This window comes from Xenopus laevis, chromosome 9_10S (assembly GCF_017654675.1).
Source record: "Xenopus laevis strain J_2021 chromosome 9_10S, Xenopus_laevis_v10.1, whole genome shotgun sequence".
Lineage (NCBI taxonomy): Eukaryota > Metazoa > Chordata > Amphibia > Anura > Pipidae > Xenopus > Xenopus laevis.
The window spans coordinates 59,734,234-59,759,157 of NC_054388.1; the positions used below are offsets into that span (position 1 = coordinate 59,734,234).

General features: G+C 37.5%; 2 protein-coding genes and 1 long non-coding RNA gene across 3 annotated transcripts in view; 2 read left to right on the forward strand and 1 right to left on the reverse strand.

Moving 5' to 3' along the window:
• LOC121398766 overlaps positions 1–16,964 on the reverse strand; it is a 31,758-nt gene extending 14,794 nt beyond the window's left edge. Inside the window, exon 1 of the long non-coding RNA XR_005964517.1 lies at positions 16,645–16,964. This is a non-coding gene — a long non-coding RNA (uncharacterized LOC121398766). The remainder of the gene's footprint in view (positions 1–16,644) is intronic.
• LOC121398765 (protein mono-ADP-ribosyltransferase PARP15-like) lies at positions 8,673–19,988 on the forward strand. The gene is made up of 7 exons (XM_041578013.1): positions 8,673–8,788; positions 11,536–11,674; positions 12,677–12,739; positions 12,988–13,164; positions 16,532–16,701; positions 17,524–17,643; positions 19,839–19,988. The coding sequence occupies exons 2-7, from the start codon at positions 11,560–11,562 to the stop codon at positions 19,878–19,880; spliced, it is 687 nt and encodes a 228-aa protein (XP_041433947.1). The 5' UTR covers positions 8,673–8,788; positions 11,536–11,559; the 3' UTR covers positions 19,881–19,988.
• LOC108702263 (protein mono-ADP-ribosyltransferase PARP15) lies at positions 19,845–24,332 on the forward strand. Its single transcript, XM_018237751.2, has 7 exons — positions 19,845–19,901; positions 19,982–20,158; positions 20,413–20,573; positions 21,940–21,973; positions 22,356–22,501; positions 23,168–23,342; positions 23,901–24,332. Exons 2-7 carry the CDS (start codon positions 20,077–20,079, stop codon positions 24,182–24,184), a joined length of 882 nt encoding a protein of 293 aa, XP_018093240.2. The 5' UTR covers positions 19,845–19,901; positions 19,982–20,076; the 3' UTR covers positions 24,185–24,332.
• Positions 24,333–24,924: the final 592 nt, after the last annotated feature.

Genomic DNA, 24,924 nt, shown 5'->3' on the forward strand with positions numbered 1-24,924 from the left:
TGTAGCGCTAAATTATCAATACTGGCCTCTATGTGAAGTTAGGTTGCCATGATTTTTCTGTTATGACCTTCTGATGAGCTATTTAAATCTCATTTGCCACATGACTTAAACTATGTGCAAATTCCTTATTGAAGGATAGCTCAACTAGCAAACTCTGAATTTTTTAGCCAAACGTTTAAATGTATGATTTTTAAAAAGCATCTTTTGTTGTAATCAAACTAATGGAAAGCTTGGCCCCTATTCGTAAAGCATCAAAAGCATATTTTGCCGTTTGATGGTTTCTGTCAGTGATGGACTCACCTATTTATAAGATCTAAACTGTATATGTTGGAGGGAGATCAAAGTAGTAAATTAAATGTTGTTGAAATAGAAAAATGTAATTTTATCCTCTTATTTCATAGCAATCTCAATTATTCAGACGAGATTATTTTACTAATAGAAGCTGTGGGCATAAGTCAACCATAGCTACAGGGAAACAAGTTGGCCATTCTTGAAATGAATACTAAAACACAGTCATGGGTGCCTCATATCAAGTGATGAGCCATGGGAAAAACTCATGTTTGCTCCACCACAAAACTGCCTTATCTACAGGAGTATTTATTAATACACTGCCTTTTGTCTTTTCTTACTACTACTTTCAAAAAGTACCTGCCATTCCATCATGATGACCCTCCCAATACCTTCTCCCTTCCTTCTCTCTCTTTCAATTCCTACTTTCTTCTTTTTATTTGCCCATTGCAATGAACACTGTGTAATTTCCTTTAAGAAATGTTATTTGTACTTTTTCTATAAAATGTAAATATAATGAAAAATAAAAGAAACAAATAAAATTGTAAAATTATTAGGCACATGGTTGCAGTTCAGGAGTGTCTAGGAAGAAATGTACCTGAAATGCAAGCACTTTGAAGGCTCAGTGGTATTAGGCAAAAATACAGAAAATATAATAAGATTAAGCAAACTGTCCCTGAAAGATAAACCAGAGAGAGCCTAAGTATGAGTTACTGTATATCCTAAATGACTGCTAAATAAGAATGATGTTTATGTATCCACGCAGATTAAGTGTAAAAAAAATCGATATAAATAATGTGTCCCTTTTGCTTGCAAAATTAACAATGTAGTCTCTGGATAAAAAAACTAAATATTTAGATTGATCTTGCAAACACCACATGAACCCAATGTCAAATGATGTTACACAAATGAATAGTAAATTTGGCGGGGGGAAGCGTATATGAAGCTAGAAACACAAGAACACCAGAGTGAATAATATAATCTGAGTGCTGTCGAGTATACTTTCATCTGAATATATGCCTTGTCTATCTGTTAGCTGATGCTACATATTATGGTACCACTACAACCATTTATAGTTAGTTTTGCTTAAATTGCCACTAACTAGTGTGTTGCACAATCATCCCCAATGGTTTTTCTTCCTTGTTTTCATCTGTTTACATGTATTTTTTGCCAACATCGGTTCCTCGAGATCTGTCTCGCTTTACCACACTGAGTTTGTGCCTAGTTATTAATTTAAAGGGGACCCATCGCCCAAAAAATTATTCAAAATCTTATTTTATCACATTAGTCATTCAAAATTAGCTTTAATTACGCTATATAAATTATTTGAATCTTGTTTCCTTCAGTCTGGAAATTCATAATCATAGCAAGCAGACAGGAGCCATTTTGTGGACACTGTTATTAAGACAAGCCTTGAATCATCTCAGAATCTTGTTTGTGCACCAGAATGGGGGACCTGATGTCCATCCCCATGCACTGGCTACACAATTAAACGGTGAAGAGAGAGGGGAATGTGTGGAGAGCAGTGACATCTAGGAAGTGCTGAATGGAAAGTGAAAGTAATTGTCTGACCTGCCTCTATGCCTAAGGCATAGAGGAGGGGCAGACAATATTTGATTGACAGCTGAGATTTTTAAATGAGCTTACAACAGCTATGAATGTGTTAATAAAATATAGAAATTGGATTTCATGTTTAATTTGAAAAGGACTTTTATTATACAGATTTTTGTGTCTGGGTGACAGGTCCACTTTAAAAGGCTTAGCACACAGTTTTCAAATTTTTACTTTGTTTGTGGGTGCCCATCTCAACAGCTAGTTGGATTCAATGGGGATAATTGAATGCAAAATGTGCCAAAGTTTTAAATATATAAAGAGGAGTTCACATTGTTGAGCAAATGAGGCCTGTTGCTCTAAAACCAAAAGCTTGCATTTATACTCTATTGTTGGTGTTACTCTTAGGGTAGAGACAGATGCTCATTTTGTAATGTTAAACTTCAGACATTGTTAAAAAAATATTTATTAGAAAAAAAATCTTGACATAGACTGAAATTAGTCATATACATTGTTGCATTATACTGTTCAAATACTTTGCTTACAGGACATGTAGATCGGTTTTACAGAACCTGTTTTGATGTTATTGTTGTGTTTCTGCTGTGTTCTCTTAAGTAAAAGTACTCCCATTGACTCCATTATAATCAAATAATCCAAATTATTTCCTTTTTCTGTGTAATAATAAAACAGCAGCTTGTACTTGATCCAAACTAACTGTTATTATCCTTCTTGGAAGCATAACCAGACTTTTGGGTTTATTTAATACAGTATTTACATGATTTTCTAGTAGATTGAAGGTATGCAGATACAAATTACGAAAAGATCTGTTATCTGTAAAACCCCAGGTCCCAAGCATTCTGGATAACAGGTCCCATATTGTATATTAAAGAGTGTGTGGGTGCTGCCTCCCCATAAATACACTGCATTATTTATAGCAAGGTGTTTAGGTGAGATGGGAATGGAGGAGCTTTGTTCATTTTGTCAGTTGTAAGATTAGGAAAAGGAGTCATGTGAAGGGAAAGAGCAAGTGGAAGTGTCCATTCTATGTCAGAGGTTTCTGCTGGCAGAATAATTCTAAACGTTGGTCCTAAGATATCTTAGGAAAAGCCCAAATATAAACCTTCTTTATTATAGTCCATAGATTACAATGTCCACAAAGCACCCAACAGTCCAGTACATACATTACATCCAAATACATTTATTAAATAATATACAAACTCCCCATATCCCAAAAATGTTCCATCTTAGATAAAACATATATCTTCCCTTTTAACTATACAACCTATTTGGCAAATGTAGTGCCCACAAAAGCCTATTGTGTTCAAACACAAAGCCTTATAAGCCTCACATGCCCCCATCTGACAATGTCCCACACCCCATAATGTTGTTCCAAAGCCTTATGATTTTTAGAAAGTAGTAGGCCAATTATATAAATGACAATGTCTCTAAGCTGGGTTATTTTAAAATGATGATGTTGTACACACAGAAGATCCCAGGTACGTGGTGAGAGCCTTATAATGCCTTTATAGACTGCATGTTGCCTGTGTGCCAGAATTTTAACCATGATCCAGTAAATTCCAGGATTTACATAGGTACAGTAAGGGATGTCTACCTGCAGCCCTACTATATCTGTCAGCATTAATGGAATGCTATTGGGGATTTCAGGGACATGCTTTGAGTTGAAGGTTGCACATGCCCTGATATATATACTCTGAATATATATATATATATATATATATATATATATATATATATATATATATATATATATATATATATCTATATATATATATATATATATATATATATATATATATATATATATATATATATATATATATATAGAAAATTATACAATGGGTGCCCCAGCACTCTTAGAAGTATACTTGCTGTGTTGGTCGGTGCTCGCTCCAATAGGAGACGCCGTCACATCCCCACATCAAATAGAGTATGTAAAGAAGAAGCAGCACTCGTCAATTGCAAAAAAGTGTATTAAAAGATCAGAGCATCACTCAAGGCAACGTTTCGGACAACATATGTGCCCTTTGTCAAGCCCAAAAAGAGTTCTCTCAGCTTATCACAGGTCTCACATTATATAGGCAAAAAACAGGAAATGACCTCAAAATTTGCATATACACAGGTACAGAGCATTATCATATACATGTATCTATAGAAACAAAAACAGGTCATAATCACGATTTAAACCCCGAGGATATAAAGATTTGAGCATATTAATCCACCATACCTCTCTTCTTTTAAGTTTCAATTCTCGATCCCCCCCTCTTTTCATGGGCGGTACTACTTCCAAAACCATAAATTTAAGCTGATCTGCCGTTGACTCCCTACAGCGGTTCCATGGTAGGATTAATGGGGTACATCCCTCAATCTCATTTACGCTGGTCTATGATCTCCAAAAAATCCACTTTCTTGATGTTCTAGTATACAAAGATTTAGAAGGTTCTATATGTACTTCTTTATTTACAAAGCCTACTGATAGGAATCAAATTCTTCATTTTACCAGTCAGCACCCCCCACATACGAAGAAATCAATCCCCATTAGCCAACTCTCAAGGGTACAGAGGTTAGTGAGTGAAGGGAAGGAAAAAGAGAAGCAGGAACAAATTATGTGCCACAAGTTTAGAGAGAGGGGATACCCAGAAAAGGTGATTCAACAAGCCCAGCAAAGGGTCAGACATCCTAAGGGGAAAACTAAACAGACACAACGTGTGCCATTTGTCACCCAGTTTCATAACAACAGCGAAGCTATTGGTAAATTACTACGCAAGCATTGGTACATTTTACGAAATGCCTATCCTACCATACCAGAATTTAGAGCACCTCCGCTTATCTCCTATAGGAGAGGCAAAACTATTGGGGCACATGTCACTTCCACTTTAGTGAGAACTAAACCTAAGGAGACTTATACATTTTGGGGAGGTAGATCTAAGGGTATGTATCCTTGCCTTAGCTGCGTACAATGTCCCTTCGTATTGAAAGGTAGAGAGTTTATTCACCCCCAGACTGGCCAACGGATACAGCTAAGAGGACACTTCACGTGTATTTCAAAATTTGCGATTTACGTGTTGACATGTCCGTGTGGTCTCATCTACGTGGGTGAGACCACCCAGATGGTCAAATCACGTATATCGCAACATCGGTCTAGCATTAATTTGGGCAATACCACATTACCTGTCTCAAAGCATTTTGTTGATTTGGGACACACGGCAGATCAGCTTAAATTTATGGTTTTGGAAGTAGTACCGCCCATGAAAAGAGGGGGGGATCGAGAATTGAAACTTAAAAGAAGAGAGGTATGGTGGATTAATATGCTCAAATCTTTATATCCTCGGGGTTTAAATCGTGATTATGACCTGTTTTTGTTTCTATAGATACATGTATATGATAATGCTCTGTACCTGTGTATATGCAAATTTTGAGGTCATTTCCTGTTTTTTGCCTATATAATGTGAGACCTGTGATAAGCTGAGAGAACTCTTTTTGGGCTTGACAAAGGGCACATATGTTGTCCGAAACGTTGCCTTGAGTGATGCTCTGATCTTTTAATACACTTTTTTGCAATTGACGAGTGCTGCTTCTTCTTTACATACTCTATATATATATATATATATATATATATATATATATATATATTCATAATCTATATATCTTATGCTGGGACCCAGGGCAGATTCCTCTCTACCTTGCCCTGGGCTACATGGAACTATCACCAACAAACAAAACACAGACACACTCTAATACTGAATAGCCCATACTCTTTGATTTCTTGCAGTTTGGTTTTTATTTCAACCTATAGAATTCAGAAATGAAGTCTGTGTAACATGAAACAACAATAACAACACTGGCCTAGAACGACAGAGCAATGTTGTAGGAACAAGCATAAAACTACATTTTGGAGGCCCTTTAGCTATGTGAAATAGGACTGCAATGCCTTTCGACTGTGTGAAGACCCTGGGACCCCTGAATGTCAGCTCTTAGCATGAACCAACACGTATTTTTGTCACTTATCTGTGCTTGTATTGAGTCAATATTCACTGCCACTGTGAATGAGGGGTTGGTATGTAGGTGTACTACCCCCATGATGGTGTGTCAGAGACAGAAGTTGGATTACTGTACACAATAAATGGTTCAAAGTTTGCCATTTCACCTATAGCAACATAACAGTTCATTATTAGTGCCCTAACATATGCTGTCCCCTAACAGTGTGGGCCCAAGGTCCTAATAATGATGCTAAAATAACTACAAAGATGACAGCAATTGCTGCTACCCATTTCATTTTCATCCAATGACTGAGCCCCAGCCTGAGAAAGGAAGTGAGTCAGAGTCAGACTAGTTCCACTTTAGTAAGGGTTAGAAAGGCTGAATCTGCTTATCTGTGTGAAAGATGTAGTGTGTCTGCTTCTACTTGTGGCTATGCATACATGCAAGCTCTTTGGTATATATATATGACTTTTATATTAGTTTCTTGCAGCATAGCCACATGCAGTCGATTAATTTTGATTTAGAGAAAGGGAAGTTAAACTCCCTTTGCTGTATTCATTTGTAGGGATGTGAAAATCTTAGACACCCTTACACTTTACAGACAGGCACATCCCTAGTAATATGGACACCTCAGTGGGTCCTTGTGGGGACCTTGTGCTTATGTAACCCCTGTAGTTCAGTGTACACCAGATGGCACTGTGCCAGAGTATAAAAGGTTTAGGAACCAAAGAGGTCAGATGTCACCTCTTTGAAGAGTTACAATGTGCCATTGTAACTGGATTAGTGTAAGAGTTTATATGCCGAAAACTTCCCACACCAATCAGTTGAACTGAAGAAGCTGCTTGATTACTCAGCAAGTCCAGTTGTTTTTATTTTTTTTCAGATTGACCTATACTAGATATATCTGGGTCCATTGCTTTAGCCCAACCAAGCAGGCTGGAAGGGAATGGGTAGTGTCGACCCTAGGCGCCTTGGCCCTAGTAATTAGACAGCTATACTCAAATATAGATCACTCTAGGAGTGATAGAGAGGTTATTTAGTTGAGCAGCTCAAGGTTCCGCCGAGGAGATTAGAGGGATTAAGATCCCAGGGTATTACTGACCCGAAGTAAGGAAACAAGTGTTGAGATAGGGATGTCAGGAGTTCCCCTAGTCTGCCACTGGAAGATATCCTGAAAACTGGGCAATACCCATCACATGCTGTCAACATACTCTCTGCTGTATATTCCCTAGCCTGTGGGGATTCAGCCTATACGTGCTGTGGGTATATGCTTCCTTTATGCTGCTGTGTATGTTCTATGCTCCATTGTGGATCAATGTGCTGAATGATCTATGTGCTCTTGTTCAATAAATACAGTTCTATGTTAAACCGTTAAAGAACTACTGGCGCCGATCATTGTGCTATTGCACCCGGTTACAGTTACACTACACCCTGCCTCCACCGCGTTGCTACGGCTTGCCCCTGAGAAAGAGAGCTCATCTGTGGTCTCAGCCCACAAAGGAAAGTAGCTAAAACTGCCCTCACGCAAAGCAGTTTACTATAGCGCTACACATTCAGAAAATGTTCTGAGGGTTGCTAGGTCTTAGCACAAATTTAGAGGTGAAAACATTTTAGGGAACCACAGTTATTGAAGGGATGCAAGCAGGCATGGGTTAAGGATGGTTATTATTACACTATTAGGAGTAGTATGGCATACAGTATTCATAGTATTATTCATTATTTACATAACACGAACATATTCTGTGAGTTTTACAGAGCGTACAAGTCAATCCCAGACAACAGTGGAACATTTTAGGCTTTGTCAGCTAAAATAATGGGGCAATCTCTGTTGTCCTTGGAGCAAAATGAATAGAATATATAGGAGTGACATGCCGGCTTTTTTTTTCACAGAATCCCAGAGTCATTACGGCTGTGCATGTGTAGTCCACTGCAGTTGCTTTTAGTGCATCTAAACAGATACTATTGAGAGTGCATATTTTGGGGAGTTGGGTATAACTTGCAACTAGTATTTTAGGATTTTGTTCATTTTAGCACACTTGCTGGTGAAGAAAAAGAATGCAGAGAAGGAAAGAGAAGCCGGGTTTGTCTGTCTCAAATAAGAAATTGGGCAGGAATGGAAGAGAGACACTGATTGGCTTGGGACAGAGTATAGAGAAAATATAGAAACCCAGAAAAATAAATAAAGGTTTATATGGAGCAATCCTTTTGATATGCCAGCCAAAGCAGTGGTCTCTTCTATCCCTGCCTAGTTCCATGAAATGAAGCTAAAACCCCAGGAATGTCACTGCCAACTACTACACCACCGTACTGCTTTTACTATATAATTATGCTTTTTATTGACTTTATAGAATGATTTGCAAACTTGGGTTTGTTGGGTCCTTTTATCATGCAGGCATCCATGATGCAGGTCCTGCTGCGAACCACATTCTTTAGAAAGCTTAAAATTTGTTCATGACAGTTTGCTCAATTCCATCTTAGGAATTATCACAAGGGACCACACCCAGATTTGATTGGACACTCCCCCAGTCCACCCAAATTCACCCACACTGCTCCGTCCCATTTCAGATCTGCAAAGCGGGACTTTCCATTCCTAAAAGGACCATTGAATGGTATGGAAACACCCTTATTTCACTTATATCAACAGCTACCTGTCCCATGGCTAGACATAGACAGGAATGTGAGTGGTATGAAATATATTCTCCAATTCATGCAGAAAATGATCCTATGACTTTAATGAAAAGGCAAAATGTATTATTAACATTAAAATTGAACACCTAAACATTACGCAATGTTATTATTTATATATATTCACAACGCTTTTTGTTCCAGTAAGGGTGGATCTGCCCAATGATTCTGAAAAAATTCACATACTTTCAGTTTCTCTTCAGAGCAACTAATAGACAGAAATTCTGATACGCGGTCGTTTTGCCAGCTGCATTGCTTGGAGCAGGTAGGGTGCTGTTTACTGTATGTTATAGAATATATATCTGTTAGAGGTGGGCAGCATCTAGGGCAGAGATACAATTATATATACAAGTGCAACAATCATTTTTATGTGACTTGTGCTTATATTTGGAAATTTAGAATGTACATTTCCTAATGGAAATGCTATGAAGAAAGAGTAGTCAGCACATGGATTCTCAATATTCTTTAGGGATGGTGCACGTTCTGCAATGGCCACTTCCCATTGGCAAACAATGTAATGCGAAATTGAACAGCACCATCGACTCTTGAAGTATTTAAAAAGCCTTTATTTATGCTTTTGTGGGTGATGCCCACAAAAGCATAAATAAAGGCTTTTTAAATACTTCAAGAGTCAATGGCTCTGTTCAATTTCGCATTACTAATGGAAACGCTAGAAATGGAGCCCAAAAAATACAATGCTTTAGAGCACCAGTGACTAAATAATAATGGAGTAACAAATAGATCTACCCCAAATGTGCCCATTGTCACAGTCAGGGGCTTTCGGATAGTTCCTTCAAAATAGAAAACTTCTGAAAATCCTTTATGGATTTTTTTAGCTCAATCTAACTCTAAATTATTTTGTATTAATATTAGTAGCATTGCTTTGTATTTGTCTAAAATGTATTGTAGAGTTGAGGGTACCAATTTCTTAGAACCTGTAAAAAAATGAATATGGTAACGCAATATCTGACATGGTATATATATCTTTATCTAAAATGTTATAATTACTTTTATATAATGCTGAAAACAAGTGTATTATCTGTAATGTTTGGGACATGGTTTTTACTGAATACAGAGTCTTTCTTTAATTTAGCACATTAAATATTAAGGGGCAGAGGATTTTACTGTGTGTTCTCAGTTTAGGATTGAACTATGAAGGATTGTATAGTCAGGTTGTGCTGGACTGGTGTATGTTGATGAGAGTACTGAGCATAGAAGAGATGCAGACCAACTAGGAGTAACCCTCCACCATCCAACAGTAGGGCTCCTTTCTTCTATGGGTCATACTGCTGCAATCATGCTGCACCAAAAGTGACCCCTCTTGGATCATATTTTCACATTTCTACCTGTATTGTTTCTTACATTAATATTGTACAGTATGTCTATGTATAATATTGTGAGATTAAATGCCCCTCTTGCTTTTGTTTGCCTTAGTTTTTAAGGTAGGACTTGTATTTTTAGTATTGTCTTAGGCAGTCTAACAAGTTTTCCAGAATTCTACAAATATTGTTTGCGTGTCCATACTGAAGGGCGGTGCCTTGTCTGTTATTTTTTCTTAATCCCACAGCAGGAGTATCGTTTTCAAAGTGTACCAGAAAAACAGAAGCTGCTGCTGGTTTAAAAGAGTCACAGAACAGAGAAGGATAATGCAGCTAAAGGAAAACTAAGAGGCATATTTATTATGATGTTTAAAACGAAATTCGCTGAAAAAATGGTGTACAAAAACTGTGTAAAATAAATGACGAATTTCTCAAGGTGTGTACGAACGCCAGATTTTACACTACAAAGCCTGGCGAAATGTGGTGTATTATCACGCTGTTGTTTTACACAACATAATAAATATGCCCCTAAATCTCAACAAATTTGCCTATAAATGATACAGCATATGTACCAGCCACATAAGGCCATCGTATTCCATTAGCACTAAAGACAATTGTATCCCTAGTAGCTCTCCATCTACTTTTCTGCTGATTCACAGCACATATTCTGTGCTGTTGTTCTTTACTTGAGCTTATGGACTGACGCAGTGTATATATATATATATATATATATATATATATATATATATATATATATATATATATATATATATATAATATGAAAGTCACAATACAAGGCTGAATAGTATTTAATTCAGATTTAAATAAGTAGACAGCACATAATTCTGCATCCGGATTAAGTAATAATCAGCTCTGTTGCGCTGTTGTGCTGGTGCTCCAGCTTCTATGTCAAATCTAACCTCACTAATTTGTCACGTACAGCTCCCTAAATTCAGAACAATCGCTAGGCTCCCTGTTCTCGGCTCAATCTTCTGCCTGTAGCAAGTGCTCGGAGGAGCCCTCAGCTTCTCAGATGCCGCCAGGTCTTAACTTGAGAGAAGCATAGCAGATGTTCTGAACGAGCAAAGAAGCAGGTGTGTTTCCAAGGTTTTGGACTAGACTATAAGCGTAGTCAGGCAGGCCGGGGTCGCTATATTGCTGTGCTTAAAATGACCCTATCTGGAGTACTCTATCATAGTGCATTTTAGACTTGATGGGTGTTAAAGGCATGCACATTGGAACTTAGGGGGCCAAAGTGGCCTTGGTCCCCCAAAATTTCTATCCCTGGTTCCAAATCCATGTATAATCTCACAACCACCTGGCCTCCCACGGATCCAGTGTGCCTATCTCACTAAAAATAGAAAAGCATTTAGAAGCATCTGATTTTCTTATCTCGTCTTGTGCAAGGTTGGCCGCACAGTGCAACTGAACACTTTGCTTGTCCAATTGCACCACATTGCCTATGTTTTGCACCTAGTGAAGTAATTTAAATTATTTTAAATGCTTTTCCAATAAACGCTTTAAAACATAAGTGATCAAATTGCAAGCACTACCTATATGGTGTCACCAATATTTTTCTATTTCTGACCTATGTAAAGGAACTATCTTTGGAGATGTTGTTTTAAGGCAGCCAAAAATGCAACAAACTCTCCTCATTTTACTTACTCTGTCAGTTTACTGTCATTTTATATAGGAATCAATCAATCAAAGGATAATCATGTATACGGTAGAGATTGGCAATTCGATTGTACATGTGAAAAAGGGGGACATAACTAAGGAAACTACAGATGCCATAGTAAACCTAAATGATCATACGCTGAAACACAACTCTGGTAAGAGCCACATTCAGGCCCGGACTGGCAATCTGTGGGTTCTGGCAAATGCCAGAGGGGCTGCTGTATGGTTCCATAGAAAGTTACCATATAGTGGGCTGGTAGGAGGCTGTGTGGGCTGGTAGGGGGCTGTTTGGGCCTCTGTGTACTTGGAATGGCAGGGCCTATTTTGACTCCCAGTCCAGGCCTGGCCACATTTCATAAAATATTAAATGATGCAATTCAGCCTTTCTTTGCATTTATTTAGTCTTAAACAACTCTTTTGCCTGCCGCCTAGTGGCAAACTATTTTCTCTTCCTTATTTTCTTTTTTCTAACCGCAAAAAGATGTGCTCAGTGTATTTTCTGTTGTAAAAAGTTCTATAACTATCAAGAATGTACATAATATAAGCACAAACTCCACCACTCATGCACTGCACACATTTTTAAACCATTTTATTGGGTGAGAACCCTGGAGATGTTTTGGGGACTAACTCCTTCATCAAGTGTCCACACACTCAATTAAATGTTTTGGTTTTTTTTGCAGAGCTTAAACAGCAGAGTCTGCTTATGATATTTACAGTACATTTTGCTTGCCACATGCCTAGAAATAGTGATTTGTCAGTTTTTATGTGCATACTCCAAGTTTCAGCATTGACATTATTTCTGTGACATATAAGTTATTTAAATTCTTATGAATTGCTCCATCCCTTCTATTTATTTTGTTGCTTATATCTTCACTTTTTCAGAAAAACAGGATAAGCCATATCCTTTCTGTAAAATAGCATTCCAAAATTGCACTGTAAACTGTATGCTATGCTTATATAACTTCAATGATTGGCTATGCTAACAACCCCCCTAACATTATGAGGCTAAGAATTACATTATGCTGATTTTATATTCATATACTATTTCACGAACAGAAAACAAAACAAATGTTTTTTAAACTGAGACCTGTATGGTCTCAATTTGTTTCACCTCTATTTTGTGTATCCTGATAACTCATATAATTTTCTTTTTACAGGGGTATCGAAAGCCATTCTTGAAGCTGCAGGGAGGAATGTTTATGAAGAATTTAGTCACTTTGGTATGGGGAATCACTGTTAAAGAAAAATGTGTCATTATTAGGCATGCACTATTGTAAATCCTTTACAAAAGATTGGGCCTAATGCCAAATGGAATCTGAATAATAATTTTCATAAGCTTAGAGACCAACCCACAACATAATGTATATATACATATGCAATAATATTCAAAGCCATTTAGGGCTATATGCAAAAGAGTTTTAGCATAAACCTTTTTTGGAATGTGTACACATGGCTTACTATGTTTCAGCTAAAACACCTCAAGGTGATGTTGTTGTAACTGATGCTGGAGATTTGAGATGCAGAAAAATAATCCATCTGATTTCTGTTGTAAGTGAAGAGAAGATTGTGGCTGGAGTAACAGGGGTTCTAAGGGAATGTGAACAACATAACCTACAATCTGTCACGTTTCCTGCAATTGCAACAGGTAAGTGCAGAAGGGAACTCAATAATGTTTTGCTTTAACTACTTCATCCTGTTTCAAAAGCAGTGGTGATGCATAGGTGGCACCCAAGCAACACATTTAAAATGAAGTAGAACTGTATAGTAATGAGCAGCATGTATGTACTTGCAAACTACAATTTGAAGAAGAGTCAATCGGACAAACCAACGTTTCCCACAACTGCACTCCACTACACTGCCAGCTGTTGACCTATTGTCGTCTGCCTGCTACAGGCTTCTTGGAGTGCTGCTCAATGCCACTAGTCAGAAATGAACATCTGCAAAAAGCACTGTAGCGCTATACCAGACAAAAGCAAAGAATGCTAAGGGCAGAATAGAGAACTATCAGGAACGGGGAGCTCTATACTTAAAGTGGACCTGTCACCCAGACACAAAAATCTGTATAATGAAATTCCTTTTCAAATTAAACATGAAATCCAATTTCTATTTTTTATTAAAGCATTCATAGCTGTTGTGAGCTCATTTAAAAACCTCAGCTATCAATCAAATATTGTCTGCCCCTCCTCTATGCCTAGGCATAGAGAAGGGGCAGAAATTACTTTCACTTTTCATTCAGCACTTCCTAGATGTCACTGCTCTCCCCACATTCCCGTTCTCTTCACTGTTTAATTGTGTAGCCAGGGCATGGGGATGGACACCAGGTCCCCCATTCTGGTGCACAAACAAGATTCTGAGATGATACAAGGCTTGCCTTAATAACAGTGTCCACAAAATGGCTCCTGCCTGCTTGTTATAATTATGAATTCCTAGACTGAAGGAAACAAGATTCAAATAATTGATATAGTGTAATTAAAGGAGAAGGAAAGCTATGGAGGCATTTTATTGCCAATAGATTAGCTGCAATAGTGCAAGCTAGAATGCTATATTTATTCTGTAGAATGTTTTACCATACCTGAGTAAAAAGCTCTAGAAACTCTCTGTTTGTTTAGGATAGGAGCTGCAGTTTTAATGTGGTGTGACATCACTTCCTGCCTGAGTCTCTCCCTGCTCTGGGCTCAGATTACAGTAGAGAAGGGAGGGGGCGGGGGGGAGAGGAGCAAACTGAGCATGCTCTTGCCCAGGGCAATGAGGTTTAAGCTGAAGGCAGGAAGTCTGATACAGAAGCCCATGTGTACACAATAGAAGGAAAGAAATGCTGTGTTTCTTTTGACAGGGGACTCAGAGCAACATTACTTTGGGGGTTTACTGGTATATTTAGATGGACCTTTCTGATAAGGCTTACTTAGTTTTAACCTTTCCTTCTCCTTTAAAGTTAATTTTGACTAATGTGCTAACATTTTTTTGGGTGACGGGTCCGCTTTAAAGCCTGTCATACACAAGTACAGGGCTCTCTAGGTGCTCCATAGCCTGAATATCTGCTGAATACACTGGCTAGGAAGCATTCCAGGGGATGTATATGTGCTGACCCTCAGCACACCACTACCTACAGAACAAGACATATCTCTTTGCATTCCATTCTATAAGAAGAGTGCATTCAGTTTTTGTATTTAGCATTATGCAGGTAGCATTAATATATGCAGTGGTATGTGTTAATGAAGTGGGTTGATTGTGGTATTATTTTAACTGTCTAGGCTAGAAATACTATTCATCATGCTTTGGAGACAACTAGGGAACTACAGCTTAAAAAACTTTTCCCACCGTAGTTTGCAATCTTATAACATATGCTCTGGGCTGCTGTCAGTCACCTCAGCTTAGGGACCAACCCACAACATACTGTATATATACAATGACATTTGTAACATGAAACTGATTAATTCAGATTAACATTACATGGCATTATTAGCCAATTCATCCCCCAATTCAGCATCAGAATGTATTCATTAGTCCTGTAGCATCATCACAGATGAACCTCATTTTCTGCTTGATGATTTTCTAACCCTAAACTTCTCAACAGCAGCCTACAGCACAGTAGGCATGTATAGAGCCACTGACAACTAAAGATGGCCAAAAAAGTTCCAAGATGGTAAGGGGCCTGGATAAATACTGTTATAAGGCTGAGGACTTGCAAAGTTCTGTATATACAGTAAAGGACAGCATTTCTACCCTTTATTAACTTTAGGCTTTAGTTCTCCTTAAATGTTTAATACTATGGGGCCCATTTACTTAGCTCGAGTGAAGGAATAGAATAAAAAAAACTTTGAATTTCTAATGATTTTTTTTTCCGGCTACTTCGACCATCGAATTGGCTACTTCGACCTCCGACTTCGAATCAAACGATTGGAACTAAAACTCGTTCGACTATTGGACCATTCAATAGTCGAAGTACTGTCTCTTTAAAAAAACTTTGACCCCCCTACTTCACCACCTAAAATCTACCGAACCTCAATGTTAGCCTATGGGGAAGGTCACCATAGGCTTTGCAAGCTTTTTATGATCGAAGAAAAATCGTTCGATCGATGGATTAAAATACTTCGAATCAAGCGATTCGAAGGATTTAATCGTTCGATCAAACGATTTTTCGCTCAATCGCTCGATCGAACTACTTGCGGTAAATCCTTCGACTTCGATATTCGAAGGATTTTACTTCGACGGTCGAATATCGTAGGGTTAATTAACCCTCGATATTCGACCTAAGTAAATGTGCCCCTATGTGTGGTTAATGAGTTAAAATTTAATAAATAATCTATGCCTTTTTACATTTACCTCCTTTGGCTTATGGTACGAAATGAGATGAGGTTTTTCGCTAGCAAATTGTCTAACTCACCTTTTAGTAAATTTGGGAATTCACTGTGAATTGTCATTTTGGTGAATTTTGCCAACAAAAACACAATTTGCTCTTTAGTAAATGTGCCACTATATAAGGGAAACACAAATACTGATGCTCCAAATTCTGGAGCATTGATTGATGCATAAAATGGAGTGTAAGGGAGGGAGACAGACAAAAGCAGAGGTATTAGGGCACTGAGACTGAGTTTTAAAATGTATACACATCCATGATATGGGTCTGATTTAAGAGGATGATGAGATCTTCAGCATCTTGCCAAATTTTACAAGTTGACAGAATTTTAAAAAATCAGTTTGAGAAAAAGTAGCTATGTACTGTATATTCCTTATACTGTATGTAATAAAAGGCACAAGGTTTGCGCAAGTGCATTAATCATAACAACCAATAAGATGTTAAACATTTAGCCAATTAATATCACCCACTGACTAGCTGCTATAGGTGGCTAGACATAGAAAACTTTACATATTTTATTACATAAATCATGGGTCTGGCATTGCTGCATTGCTGCATTCATTGGCACCGCATTCGATTTCCCTACTCATCCTGATACTTGTCAAATACATTGCCTCAAACATTCATATATCTTCTGTAACCTACTGCATTACAGGAAATGCTTGTATTAAGGCAAAGAATTCCCTTGAATCCATTCTGACCGGCATTAAAGAGCATATGTTATGCACAACCACCAGCTGCATTGCAAATATTTACATTATTGCTTACCCGAAAAATGTCTACCAACAATATGTAAAGGCTTTTGATGAAATCTCAGTTGAACAGGTAATAATGGGTTGCTCTGTTATTTGCTTTCTCATACTTAAAAAGGGAAGTTCGTGTTTTTCAACATTTGATGTGTTAGGCCTGAACTGCATTGTGCGCCTTTGTCCGACACGTTCCTATGCGATGACGCTCTGCGTGCAGCGTTTCCATCTGACAGTCGGATACATGTAGTTTGTGCGTGCGATTTTCTGTTCTGTGCCCTTATTTTCTGCACAACCAGCATGTTGCATGCGTATCATCGCATGGCGACGTGCCGGACACCGGCGCACCATGTAGTTCTTATTCTAAGTCGTTTTCTAGGTGGTCATTAGTTGGCCATTTTAAGTTTATCCAGCATGCCACTTAAAATGTATTCACTGTATTGCTTCAATTTTTATTGCTATTCTATTTTTTATTGCTTATTTTTTTGTTTCAGACTCTCCCATTTTGAGTTGGGAGCTCTAGCAACCAAAAATGGTTCAATTTTCAAAAAGAAAGCTACAGATAAATATTGTAAATAATATTTTATAAATAATGTAACTACCTGTAAATATTCCAAAAATTACAATAAAGGCCAAGTACATTTTTTTATGGAATTCTGCTTTCTACACCATAATAAAAGCTAATTGTAAGTTGAACAGTCCCTTTTTATTAAGATGCCCTCCAGTGTTTTTATTTGAGAGTAGGATGCCCTATCTGCATATAAACTGGCCAAACACAGGCTGCCAATGAGCAATGAGCCTGTTTTTGGCTATTTTCCATTTAATACATTTTAAAATAGTGTTTATGTACAATAGTATTAAATTAAATATGAATTTTTACATCTTTTCTTTTTCAATTTAGACATACAACCTTAATATCAAACTTTATGGGAAAAGGGTGACCTTAATTAAAGGAGACATTACCCAACAAGGAACTGACTGCATTGTGAATCTAACAACCGAACACTGGATCGAAATTGGGGTAAAAAAATATATATATATATATATATATATATATATATATATATATATATATACATTTAAATAGCAGAGAGGGCATTTGTACATGAGTATCAGTATTGCATTAGGGCTCCTGAGGGAGAACATACAGCTCTTTGTGCACCTAGCTGTGAAAGCATTGACCAGCACTACATAGGGCAGTAGCTAGAGAGCAGAAAGTGATCTCCAGAAATGAGAGACAAACTGAACCTATGCCAGAGACAAATGATTTAGGTAGAAGATCACAGAAGGAACAATACGTTGAATGAAACACTGAGAGAGTATAACAGATGATGAGAGCTTGTGTAGACTGAAAAAAATAGCCATTTTACTGAAACCAATAAAATCAACCAAATAACAGTGTTACCCAGGGATGGTGGTCAATCAACAGTAACAAATCCATCACAAGGTAGGTCTAAGGACAAGAGGTGCATGAAAGACGACGAAACCATAAGAGTTATAATTTAATGAGTCCTTTGTATTCCCAAAGTCCAGATTTTCTGGAACTATGGGTTTCTTGAAGGATAAACAGGCATAACTCAGGACATTTTAAAGGTAATCCAGCAGGAGTGTCAGCAAGAGGACTTGTTCAATATAGAACAGTTGAGGGAAGGAAGAAGTGATGATTTGGGCCCACTGAGCCTGCTTAGATGCAGACTTCTAAAAGCTTAAATGTGTTTCAGATTTTTATGATTTGAGGATTATGGGTTGTCCCTTCCAACTGATGATACTACCCCCAATTAACTACTTAGGTTTAGAAACTTTTTTTCACAAGGCACTGGCCCAATATCTAATGCATTGACAACAATGAAGTAGATTAGAGGTGCAGGATATATAAGGATGGTAGCAGAAACAAGTATTTCTTTTGAGAAATTAAAGGTTTCCATGGTGTGATAAGACTAAGAATTGTTTTTTCTATCTTTACAAGTGAGAGTCAAAATAGGGTTTAAACACAAGGACAATCACTTGATAAACTGGCAAAGACAATACATTTACCTTAGGATTGCAGATACAGTACTTTACTGAGGTCATATTCAAAGCTATTGTTGGAAATGATTTAGTCCAGGAAGAAGGTGGACTGGCCGTTCTGAACATGTATATGTCCAGCAGTAGCTTACTTTAGGCTTGAACAACTCTGCCCTCACAATAGAGGGAACAGTAATCTCTGTCTATGAAGCACTGGTCAGCCAGCTCTATGAAGGCCTCCCCTAACTATGTAACTTAACCACCCCATGTCAACCACAATCAAGTCCTTCTCAAAACATAAACCTACATTACAGAAAAAGCTCATTCTTTTTCCCCTCTGACAGCATTTAGGGAACAAACACCTTCTGTCTATCCAAAAAGTAAGTGTTTGCGATGATTTTTGAAATGAAAAGCATTGGAAACCTTTAAGAAAAACTATACCCCCCGAACAATGTCGGTCTCTATAAAAAGGTATTGAGTAAAACAGCTCATGTGTAAAACTCTGCTTCATGTAAATAAACCATTTTCGTAATAATATACTTTTTGGTAGTATGTGCCATTGGGTAATCATAAATAGAAAATTGCCATTTTAAAAAATAAGGGCCGCCCCCTGGGATCGTAGGATTCAAGGTGCACACAAAGAAACCACATGTTAGGTCACATGAGCCAATTAACAGTCAGAGTTCTGTCGTTTGATCCCACACTTCTTCCTGTTACAGTTAGAGTTGTAGTATTTCTGGTCAGGTGATCTCCGAGGCAGCACACAGACCATCATGAAATGGTGGTTCAAGGCAAGAGATTTAAAAGGACAATATTTACTTAAATATATATGTCACTTAATTTGATATAAACTATCTGTTGCTTAAGTATTCATTTTGTGGGTATAGTTTTCCTTTAAAACATTCCTGTCTCCTGTCATACCTATAATGTTGGAAAAGACCTGTGAGAGACTTTAGGAGGTCCTGAAAAGCTACCGGTTTATTCACACTACTCACCAGACAAAAATAGAACAGTATAGATAAACTGCATCTAAAATGGGGCTGTAATATAACTACACTAAAGGCCAGGACGACATTCTAGATCAGGTTCCTGAAACCTACATGCAGAGAGTTTTATTTGATGGTTTTTCATTGTCTTTATCTTAAATGCTGTGTTAATGGATTTATCATTTTAACTTGCAATTCATATTCCTTAACTTTCATCCATTTTCAGGTGTCTCTGGAAAAATATTATCAGCAGCTGGAAGAAGTGTGAAGGACGAATGTAAAAACTTGGGTATTGTATTCAGACAATTCTATGTCATTTTTTATTTGAAATAAAGGTACCTGATCTGTGAGTAATGTTTCCTTTTCCAGGTCCTATAACCATAGATACGATTGTACTGACAAATAGCGGGAATTTGAAATGCAATAAAATCCTGCATCTGATTGGTCCAACAACCTCAGACGCCATGGTGCCTGCACTCGAAAAAATATTAGAAGAATGTGGAAAACACTCCATTAAGACAGTAGCACTGCCAGCCATCGGAACAGGTACAGTTTTTTTGTATACCTTATTACTATGCACCAAATAATTGTATTCATTGACTCCTACACAACTGTACTTGCTGGCAATAAAGACTGCTGGTACTATGTTTTTCATACGTTGCACCCTTCCGGGTGTGTGAGAACCCACAGGTGCAAGGGCCTATGCTTTCTGCATGAATATATCACCATCCATATTCATGAGTTGTTGTGGGGGGGGCCTTCTACAACCACAACCAATCATTTTTTTTAATGTATTACAGGAAATGCTGGCATCGACCTCAATGAGTCAGTTAGTAGAACAATAGAAGGTCTTATTCAACATTTTGAGAAGGTTGCACTTACGAGTCTCACAAAGATCTGCATCGTTGCTTTTAAAGACAAGGTTTACCAAGCATATTCTCAGGCATTTAAAAACATACAGGTACAAACTTTTTTAATTCAAGAATATCATGTCTCCCAGAATTCTTTATGAGACCCAGCACATGAAAAGAATAATAGAGCCATAAGTGATGTGTTGTAAATCATGTCACCACCTGGCGGAGGGGAGCTCTCTGGGACAGGAAGTAAGAGAGGCTGTGAGGCTTTCTGAAGCAAGTAAATTTGAAAAACCAAGGCTGTGTAAACTGAGGTATGGACTAACAACCTAAGTGGGGTTAAAACCTTGCTGTAAAGTGCAAGTGGAACAGGTTGTTCAAGCTAATGAACTGTAAGTTACTGTTACTTTTGTCACATTGTTACTCAGTACTGGAATTGGGGAGGAATGTGCAGGGATGCCATCTTCCCATTCTTTATTTCTATAAAATTAGCATCCCCGTGGGTTTGAATAAGGGTGGAGAACAGTAGCAGATTGAGAAATAGTGAGATGATGATATGTATTAAATAATGTGGGGTAATAAAGAATATGCTGGGGCTGTGTCCTACTATGACACACAATAAAAAGGCAAGATGCTCTGTTTGCAGAAGTGGAACTGGTAGCCAAGAAAAGTCATGGGCACAATTTTCATTTTGGGGTCCCTACAGGCCACATGCTTAGGGAAATCTATGCATACAGGGCATCAAACTGTTCATTAGAAAGAAATACCAAAATGAAAATAGTAAAATGGCTTTACTTTAAAGTGGCTGAAACCAGCCACCCTGGAAACAGTTCTAATTCGATACTTTGCCACCTAAAACCTGCCGAGTTCATATAGAAGTCAATGGCACAGGTCAGTTGAACCGTTTGTAGATATTAATTGCCTTCCTGACATTCAAGTTTTTTTTTTTGGAGGAAAACTCGATTTGAATTTGATTCCGATTCTATTCGAATTTTCCGGTTGTTGCAATTCAATCGAACTTTAAACATTCGAGTTTCCTCATAAATAACCACCCATTCGAGTTGTGAGCATATTCGAATTTATTAGGATTCACATAACTTCGTAATTCAACCTTTGATAAATAACCCCTAGGGGTAGCCTATAATTGTGGCAGTGACTTACTTTTAGCACACTGCTCTATATATTATAGTGTATGGAATGAGAGAGGCACAGTCTGCAAGTTGTTGGGGTAATTTTATTTTCTCTGATGCTAGGGGATAACTGGGTTTACATATACTGTATATAAATAACTCTCTGTGGGACCATTACAAATCCTATGCCTGAGCTGACAAATAGTTTTTTTCCATATCCATTTCATGTGGCATCTGACCTATACCTAAAATAAACCACATGAAATTGTATGTTTTTTTGTTATATAAAGGGGACATTTGCTTATCATCTCTATTTATTCTCTATTTATTTTTATTTGTTCAGCAATCAGATCCATATTCTGAAGACAACGAAGAAGGTAATTTTTTTGTTTTATTCTGTAACAGACAGACTTGGTTAAAGGACTACTGTTATTGTATGCTGATTATATGACACATTACACATCCATGGGCAAAAATGCAGTATAATAAAACAATCATGTCCCAGAAAGAACATTTGCAGTTTTCCAGCCTGTCCTTTAGGATAACAATCTCTAGCAATTTCATGTTTAACAACAGTTGGTAAGACTGCATCTTTAACTGCAGTAAGTATGCATAGTGTACATTCATTCTGTTTGTATGGCTAAAATAGTATTTAAATCAGTAGCTCTGAGAGCTCTGAATGGACATGCAAACATGCTAAATGATAACAGGCATACTGTAATATTATAATTCTTTTTTTTTTTATATCTGTTACTTTAGAAATGCCTAATAACCCATCGACATGGACTGACATGGGCACTGATGAATTTCAGACAGTTGAGCTTTCAAGGGATTCAATAGAATTCAAGGATGTTGAAAATAAATTCCTTGAATCAATTCATACTTCAAATTTTAAAGTGATTAAGGTAAGAACTGTCTATCCTCCCAAACAGTGGAAGCAACTGTATTATGGTATTGGCATTTGCACTGTGTAGACACTGTTAAACTTTAATATATAGAGGGTGCTGAAATAAACTCAATGGTTATCTTTTTTTCCCTTTAAATATACTTGCCCAATACTAGTATGCTATAGCAACGAATCAAAAACTTTTGTTATTCAAACAAAAGTAAATGCTAACTGTTGGCTGGTTGTATATATAGATTTCTAGAATGGGGCATAATGGGGCATATTTTGCAATTATTTCCACTTCTCAAATTGTGCTTTCTTCAAAGTGGCTATGTTGCTGTTCTGCAATTCTAGTGAGTTACTGTAATGCAATTTGCAAAAAAAGGGGAGATGCGCTTGATGTAAAAAATGTGTTCAGTTGTGTGTGTTTATATAAATTGGATGCAATTGCACAAGAACATGAAAGTAGACATGCCGTGTGCATATATACCACGCCCAGAGGTTTTACATAGGAATTTGCACTAAAAGGACTTGGAATTATTATTAGCTCAGCCGCTTAATAAATAGGTATTTCATTTTGCATTAAACTATACACTTTTTTTTGCTTCAAAATAAATGCACCCTTTTATTAATATGGCTCCCAATTGGTTGAGTTCCACTATGTTAAAATTTGAATTTGCCTTAGATCAAAAGGGTGCAGAATGTGAAACTGTGGAGAAGTTACTGTGTTCGACAAGCGTCTGTTAGAATGCGTCTTCAGTATGAGAAAAATGAAAGACTCCTTTTTCATGGCACCTGTCTGGAATTTATCCCACAGATAATCCAATATGGGTTTAACAGGAGTTATTCTGGTAGAAATGGTAAGTTCCTTTAGTTGTTATTGTTCTGCTGTTATTATTATTGTCATTACTTTGAAAATACTGAAACATTCCAATACTAGAAATTAACTAATTAAGAAAAAAGGAGGTATACCAATATGAAATAATAGAGATGCAATCATTTTAGTTGAACTCTCTTATAAGTTTTACCCGCCTGACTGCTGTTGTATACGCAACCTTAGATGTTATAGCGATGGTAGTGTAGGTATAATAGGAGCATGGTGCTCCCCTGAAGCTACTTCTACACGGGTTTGCTTAACGTCTGGGTTTCAAGCCTAGGGAGCACACACTATGACTCCAACAGTTTACTGTAAGCTCTGACCTTTGTAACTGTGGCTTTGTACTGATCCAACTAAACCAAACTGTTTGGCTAGCTGCCCTGTTTCTGACTCTCACCCAAAGAATTTGTATGTGGGTGCCTAGCTACTAAAGTAATGATTGGCCCCAAAACAAAATAAATTTAAGACTCCTGTATTTTTTGTCCAATCCCCTCTCTGTGTAGCTGCACTACCAATACATATACAATTACTTTTCCCTTAGGTTTGGCTTATGGACGTGGAACATACTTTGCCCTAAATGCATCGTATTCTTGTTGTGACACATACTCTGCTCGTGATAAAGATGGGAACAAACATGTCATCCTGGCTGCTGTAATCACTGGAACGTGGAGAAAGGGGAAACGCAACTATATAGATGCACCACCAACTAAGGAAGACCCAGAAACACGTTGTGATTGTGTAGTGGATAATGTCAATAACCCCACAGTCTTTGTAATCTTCTGTGATGATGGTGCCTATCCCAAATACATAATCACCTTTAAATAGGCTACTGAGACTACTTAAAAGACCTTCTTCCACACTGCAGTGATAAGTTATATTTAGGGGGGAGGTTTTAGGGGGGAAAAACCTTGTCAGTTAAAGGAACAGTAACACCAATAAATGAAAATGTTTTAAATGAATGAAAATATATTGTACAGTTGCTCTGCACTGGTACAGCTGGTGTTTGCTTCAACTCTAATATAGTTTATATAAACCAACTGCTGTGTAGCCATGGGGGCAGCTATTTAAAGCTGAAAAAGGAGAAAAGGCTCAGGATACACAGCAGATTACAGAGAAGCTCTATAGCATACAACAGTATTCTTCAGAATTTATTTGTTATCTATTGTGTATCCTGTGTTTGAATGGCTGCCCCCATGGATACACATCAGCGTGTTTATAATATAATAGTTGTGTTTCTAAAGCAAATACGCCAGTTTTACCACTTCAGGGCAACAGTACATTATATTATCATTCCTTCAACCCACTTCCATTTGTTGGTGTTATTGATCCCTTAAAGGAACAGTAACACCAACAAATGAAAGTGTTTCAAAGTAATGAGAATATAATGTAATGTTGTGCTGCAATGGAACAACTGGTGTGTTTGTTTCAGAAACTCGAAGCTGCTGTGTGGCCATGGGGGCAACCATTTAAAGCTGGAAAAAGAGAAAAGGCACAGGATACACAACAGATAACAGATAAGCTACTGTTTGTAGTATACAATGGGATTCTTCAGAATTTATCTGTTA

Coding starts and splice junctions, on each gene's coding strand:
- LOC121398765 (XM_041578013.1), top strand. CDS start 11,560: ATGTATACGGTAGAGATTGGCAATTCGATTGTACATGTGAAAAAGGGG. Junction 11,675..12,676: donor TACGCTGAAACACAACTCTG/GTAAGAGCCACA, acceptor TTCTTTTTACAG/GGGTATCGAAAGCCATTCTT. Junction 12,740..12,987: donor TGAAGAATTTAGTCACTTTG/GTATGGGGAATC, acceptor ACTATGTTTCAG/CTAAAACACCTCAAGGTGAT.
- LOC108702263 (XM_018237751.2), top strand. CDS start 20,077: ATGGTGCCTGCACTCGAAAAAATATTAGAAGAATGTGGAAAACACTCC. Junction 20,574..21,939: donor AGGCATTTAAAAACATACAG/GTACAAACTTTT, acceptor TTATTTGTTCAG/CAATCAGATCCATATTCTGA. Junction 21,974..22,355: donor TTCTGAAGACAACGAAGAAG/GTAATTTTTTTG, acceptor CTGTTACTTTAG/AAATGCCTAATAACCCATCG.